Source organism: Rosa chinensis, chromosome 3, assembly GCF_002994745.2.
Source record: "Rosa chinensis cultivar Old Blush chromosome 3, RchiOBHm-V2, whole genome shotgun sequence".
In the NCBI taxonomy this organism is placed as follows: domain Eukaryota; kingdom Viridiplantae; phylum Streptophyta; class Magnoliopsida; order Rosales; family Rosaceae; genus Rosa; species Rosa chinensis.
The window spans coordinates 6,783,749-6,790,016 of NC_037090.1; the positions used below are offsets into that span (position 1 = coordinate 6,783,749).

The following is a 6,268-nucleotide window of genomic DNA, read 5'->3' on the forward strand; positions in this document are numbered from 1 at the left end:
ATAGATAAGTGGGAAATCTCATCCTCGTTAAAAACAAAATGTTAATACAACCAAATGGCGCAGTCAACACATAATTGATTGGCATAACTAGAAAGCTACTCTGTAAAGTATATCTTCACATATGTTTTTTAAATCATATTTTCATTAAATTAAGATATTGACATTACACAACAAATTCTATGACATAAACCGAAAGTCATCAGACATACATAAAACGCGTTATAAAACAAGACAACTTTTCTCAAAATTTTACTTTTCTCCTGATCAGAGAGAAAAATCTATCCTCCTGCGGGCACTGAGATGTCCAGTGGTCACCAATCCTCATACAATTATTACATAACCTGAGCTCAGCACGTCCAGCGTCCTGGTTACAGCAGCGCCCTGAAAACAAACGATGACAAACCGTACAAACTACGTCACAGCCACTGCTAACAGCTGCATTCTTTGGGAGAAGATTAAGGTACGGGCATCGAGTTGAACTGTGTTCATCCACCAAGGAACAAATGATACATGTACCTGTTTACAGTTTGCAAATCCGTTAACAAACAATGATAAAAATAATAATGATTAAGGCGCGTGACAAACCCAAAATATCAGTACTGATAGCACATGACATTGAAAATTAAATTACACCAAAAGATCTATGTCATGAGCAGAATGAGTATCATTTTTAAAATATACAAATAGAGAAGCTGTAGATGCAATGGTTGAACAATTAATTAGCCACATCAGCACACAAGTGAGACTCTGGACGGATCTCTAGAAACACCAAGGATTGCAAGAAATTGCAAACCATAGGGGGAAAAGGAGTGAGGACTGTCAATTAAGAAACTGGAATTCACCCTAATATTTAAGGTGTTTAGCATCTTGTATAATTTACTTTAACTCCATTCACATGGTGCATATTTGGATTCACACATGTCACTTACGCCTTTGAGGTGCCAGGTCAATCAAGCTAACAGTAAGGTGGTAGTTTTTAGGGTTTCAAAAACATTAACTTGGGTTACTTATGTAGAAGTACCCCAAAACATGGGGTAATTTTCAGTAGATTACCCAGTTAAAAGAACACACAACCCAATAATCCAGCAAATAGCAGGCGTAGTTTGTAGGTTTTCGAAAACATTGCACTTGGGGTACTTATGTGGAAATACACCAAAAAAATGAGGTAATTCTTTGTAGTTTACTTGCTAAAAACAACCTCTTTACCTTCATAACACAGATGGCCCAAGCGAGTTCCATGTAACTGAAAATGAAAATCAAAAGCATACCAGGAATTTGGCCAGTGACTGCCGCACGAGGGATGGGCGGACCAGTGACACGGAGCTTTGATTTTTGAGAGAAAGGACCTGTGCATGGGTATTGTTAAAACCAAATATATATATATATTACAAAAGCCAAGAGAATAGAAATGTGACCACCTGAAGTTTAGATAGAAGCAAATGTATCAAATTTTGGTCATAAGAAAGTAAGAGATGAATCTCTAATTAAAACTATGAATAGAAGACAGCAGATGCAAGGAGAACAATAAGCCCATAGTTACTCTAGGTTTATGCATCATGCATAGACCAAAAGGAAATGGGCGGAGATCTTTAAAACTAGATGACTATAATATTCTCTGTCGGCTATACATAATGTAAACACCAAAATGACTTAACTGATGAAGGGATCTTCAGAAACCAAATTTATCGTTCTCTCATTACCAAAATAAAAGGAAAAACATTCAATTTAAAACGCAACGTACACAGGCCTTGAAACAAATATCAAAATATTACCAGGATCATCAGGGGGCATCTCGGTATAAGCGCAAGGATGCTCGGTAGGTGGGTTCTTCCTTGAGATTATGATCCTCCTACCTGTGTTGTGGTTATATTGTAAGAAAAAAGGTAAAAGGCAAAAGAAAAGGAATGGACGACAATGTGTAAATACTAAATACCATGAGATTGAGTAAAAATGAATAATGCAAAATTAATAATCCCAGAAAAAAGCATACCATCAGGTAACTTGCTGATATAAGGCCATGGATCCATAGAAGGCCTTCGAGCCTTTGGTTCTTCCGCCTTGGTGTCTGTATCGCAGTTAGGTTTGTTAAATACAAATTACAAATAACGTACAGATTGAATGGAATTGGACGATGATCAGTCGTTACCAAACAAACCAGTTCATAATGAATAATAACAAACAATAATACAGGATCTCTCTCTGTAAATGTTATATTACTTCCATGGAGGCACCCAAATACAACACCCTTTTTTCTTCTTCAAAATAAAATACAATCCAAGGAATTCCAGATCACAAAACCTAAAACAAAAAGAAAATCAAAAGCAAATTCCCACAGATCCAACAACAAAAACTAAAACAGAAAAGGAGAGCATATATACCATCAGGCTTGGGGACGACGGCCAGGTCCTGCCTTTGGAAACATTCCGATGACCTCGCCACCTCCATACCTGCTTTCTTGCTCATTCATTCTGGAAAAAGGTTGAGTATTGAAATAAGCGTACAAATTGATCTTCCAGACCCAGTGTGGAATGCGTATTTGGGTTGGGCTGTAGACAAGAATAGGCCAAAAAATATTTTAGGGAAAAGCCAGGTTCAATTTTTCTCGTCGGTAAGCCAACCCATGGCACAGCCCAATCAGACATAAATGAAAGGACTAAATATTGTTTACTAATAGGATCTCGATATTTCAGTCTCTCATTTTTCAATTTCACCTAATTACTTCTTAAACTCTCTAATTTCACACAATAGGTTCTTGCGTCAGCTCTCCGTCAATAGCTCCGTTATCAAGCTATTCTTTTCACGCCAAAATATCTATTTTACACGTTATCTGTTTTGATGAAATGTCTAGTTTATAGGTTTTCAAAAAATTCAAATTTTTTAGATATTTTCATATGTGAGGTCACATTTGTCTCCATCCCTCTCTTTCATTTTCCTTTGTCATATTTTTTACCTTTTTTAAAGCATTTATTCTACATCTACATATTTGTACCTTTTGACTAGATGTCTAGATTGATGATATGGTCTACAGTCTACACTTTTTTTGCTAGAGTCTAGGTAGATTAACTATATATAAATTTTATTTATAAATCCCTAAATACTTAATACACACCCCATTTTTTGCTTTTCATAATCTAATAGTTTACCCCCCCTCCCAAATCCCAATAATCCCCTTCCAGTCGTAAGTCCGTTCTAGTCTGCCAGCCCTATGAGTCAGCGTAGATCTTTGGCCTTGTTGACGAGTGGCGGGTGAGGCCAGACAAGTCCCTTTTCATATTTGGTGTGATGGTCCGCCATGGACAACATACCAAAGCAAACCAAGTCGGAGGGACTTGATGTTGACAGCGTTGGGGACTCGTTTGAGATTAAAGGGTTTTGCAAGGAATTACGGTGGCAGGCTAAAACATGGTGGGTGGGGCGATGTGTTTTTCATTGAGGGGATCTCAGGTTTCTTTCTTGGCAGATGAATCATAGTTCTCAGATTTGATCGACAAGTTTTGATCTGGTTTAGGGTTCTAGGATCTGATATGGGGACAAAGGTGGATTGGAGAAATGGAGCTCCTTGCTAGCGCTTAGCGAGTGATGGCAGGTTATGATTTGCGATCAGTTGGTGCATAATAGGTGATGACGAAGATGCTGCTGGTGGTGGGACGGCTAGGGCTTTGCAAACGGGATAGTGGTGTCAGGGCCTCTACTGTTTTCAACTTAGGGGGGTGTATTCAATTCAGATTTTAAAAGACTTTGTTTGAGTTTTTAGAATCCATGGATTTACTTAATCCATGGATTGTTTAAATTCTATATGGACTCTGATTGATTCTAATGGATTGATTTACTAGTATTTGTTTAGATTTTACAAATCCTTATGATGTTTTTGGTAGGTTAATTTTTTTTCTTCTTCTTTAATTAAGCAATGAATGTATGGATCTAACTATAATGCTATATCAATGACAAGAAAGTATGGCAATCTATCATTCTTTATGTTGTGTATAATGATATATGAACAATAAGAGAAAACTAACCAGCCAAAATGTTACACAAAAAATAAAGTAATAAACTAATGTCATTATTTATTTCATATCTAATTTACAAAAAAATCATGTGTGTATGTATCATCTTAATAATACTATTGAAAATGAGCTTCATTAGCTAGAACGATTAAGGCTTCTAGAGCTATAGTGATAAAAATAAAATAAAAAATTATTAGATGAGAGCAGAGGCAGAGGAAGATAGTGGGAAAATAGGTCTAAGACAAAATTGATGAGTGTCACCTATTGATACCTGCTTTTTTTTTTCTTTTTTTTTTTGGGTGAAGAGGTTCTTCATTTTTTTAGTGAGAAAGAATCCATCAAAATCTTTTGGGAAGTGGTTGGATTGTTTTTGAGTTTTGATATGTATAAAAAGCACTATAAAATCCTCCAAAATCCAGCATTTAATGAAATCCTTAAAAATCAGTATACTTTTGAATATCAGCAGATTTGAATGGATAATTTTAAATCTTAATTGAATACATCAAGATTTTAAAAGACTGTTTAAAATCTCAGTTGAATACCCACAGACTTTTAAAATACAAAAAAATCTTGTAGACTCTTAATTGAATGACTTGGTGGGAATTGACCCTGGTCTCATTTATTTTTATATTTTGATGTATTGCATTTTACTTTTAGTTAAACACGAATTTATGCCGGTAATAAGCCTCTACAACTATTTGGTAGGGCGACGTGGGCTCTGTCCTGGATTGCAGTGTGCCTTGTCTTGCCTAGCGAAGCGGCTAGCCGTTTACTTGATCAAATGGACGCAACCTCTTAGTCGCAGGATGAAACAGAGTGTCGCCGGATTTGTTTCCGTGCGGCATCATAGTGGAAAAGCTATGCTATTTGTAAAGATGCTTCTCCGTGATAGAATTATTGTTCCGGCATGTCACCACTATGTCAAAACAAATTGAGTAGCCAGTCATACACTCTTTGCTAAATTGTACATGTTAGAATACATAGATTTTGTAGAGACTCCTTATATTATTTGGGGATGTTCTCTTGATGCTTATTGTAATATGGGGTTCAAACTTTATGTCCCCCCTTTGTATTCTACAATTTCATTAATCAAAACTTTAGGACAGCCGCATCAACCCCATTCCAAAAAAAAAAAAATAGTTACACACCCCAATTTTTCAACATTTAAAATCAGATTTCGTAGGTAAATGAAATCACCAAAAAAAGACATGTATATTAGTTGTAGCTGCTATATGGCAGTTGTTATGTGTTAGTTGTAGCGCGCCTTCCCTCCTTCTCTCATTTTGCAAAGATTTATTGTGCTTCAGTTAATATAATAATTTGTCTAGGGGCAAATTCGACTATTAAAAATACTGAAAGAATCGCAATTAACAAGAAAATATGTGCTGACTACATCCAACTTTTGCATAGCAAATTGGACTTGAACTAAAGAACCTCTAGTCAAATCCTAATTTGACCCTATGGAATATCTTTCTATTTGCATTTCCCTATGAACACCAAATTATAAAAAAATAAAATAAAAAAAACTTGTAACATCTTGACCAAAATATCCCTTAAGTAGTGAATGTTTACAGGTGGTTTAACAAATAAAATTGACAAATGTTTAAAGTGGAAGATAGTGTTCTATTTGAGTGATTAAAGTGATAATTTTTAAAAATGAGTGACCAAAGTGTCAGATGAGTCAATCAGTGACAATTTGTGTAATTCGCCTTTTACATTTCTTCTCAATTCTTATATATATATATATATATATATATATATATATATATTTTAAGGAAATAAGTCAGCCTTTCATTATAATTCAGCAAGCAGTACAAAAACGAAACACCCCTATGGGGTCGGCTGTTGTGAAATTTTAATTAAAACTCGCAAGCGCACGAATCGTCGTTAGTATAGTGTGCAAGTACGAGGTCGTTCCAACTGAGGATTGAAAATTAATTTAAATCCTAACCTAATTAATCCAAACACAAAAACACATAAACAATTAAACTAAAGAAGATATGGTTTTTGAATTTTCAAATAAAGAAATAATGTGAAAATTAAAGAAAGAAAGAAATAATGATAAACCTAGGGTTTCGAAATCAACCACTAACAATCCTATTTATGTTTCGATGCAATTAACAGATTCTTTTGTTTCTTTTGATGACAATTCCCGTATCTAAGTCCAGGTACGGCACTTAGACCATAGTTTTCCTTAAGTGTATGATTCTCTCCAGGTACGGCAGAGGTCGTATATCCTAACATGCAGTTTATCCAGGTACGAT

The 6,268-nt window shown here is 35.3% G+C and overlaps 1 protein-coding gene across 2 annotated transcripts; it reads right to left on the bottom strand.

Moving 5' to 3' along the window:
- Positions 1-78: 78 nt before the first annotated feature.
- On the bottom strand, positions 79-2,538 carry LOC112194907. Of its 2 annotated transcripts, none has more exons than XM_024335157.2 (5): positions 2,379-2,538; positions 1,991-2,065; positions 1,773-1,853; positions 1,269-1,346; positions 79-516 (listed from the first exon to the last, which is right to left on the bottom strand). In XM_024335157.2, exons 1-5 carry the CDS (start codon positions 2,461-2,463, stop codon positions 242-244), a joined length of 594 nt encoding a protein of 197 aa, XP_024190925.1. In that variant the 5' UTR covers positions 2,464-2,538; the 3' UTR covers positions 79-241. The 2 variants fall into 2 exon arrangements, with proteins under 2 accessions (XP_024190925.1, XP_024190926.1); XM_024335158.2 differs by having other exon boundaries at positions 1,207-1,346.
- Positions 2,539-6,268: the final 3,730 nt, after the last annotated feature.

Bases quoted from the DNA above. Each gene is read 5' to 3' on its own strand.
- LOC112194907 (XM_024335157.2), bottom strand. From the start codon at position 2,463: ATGAGCAAGAAAGCAGGTATGGAGGTGGCGAGGTCATCGGAATGTTTC. The intron at 1,854-1,990 runs GTATGCTTTTTT...ACCACAACACAG, and splicing joins TATCAGCAAGTTACCTGATG to GTAGGAGGATCATAATCTCA. The intron at 1,347-1,772 runs GTAATATTTTGA...ACCCATGCACAG, and splicing joins GATGCCCCCTGATGATCCTG to GTCCTTTCTCTCAAAAATCA.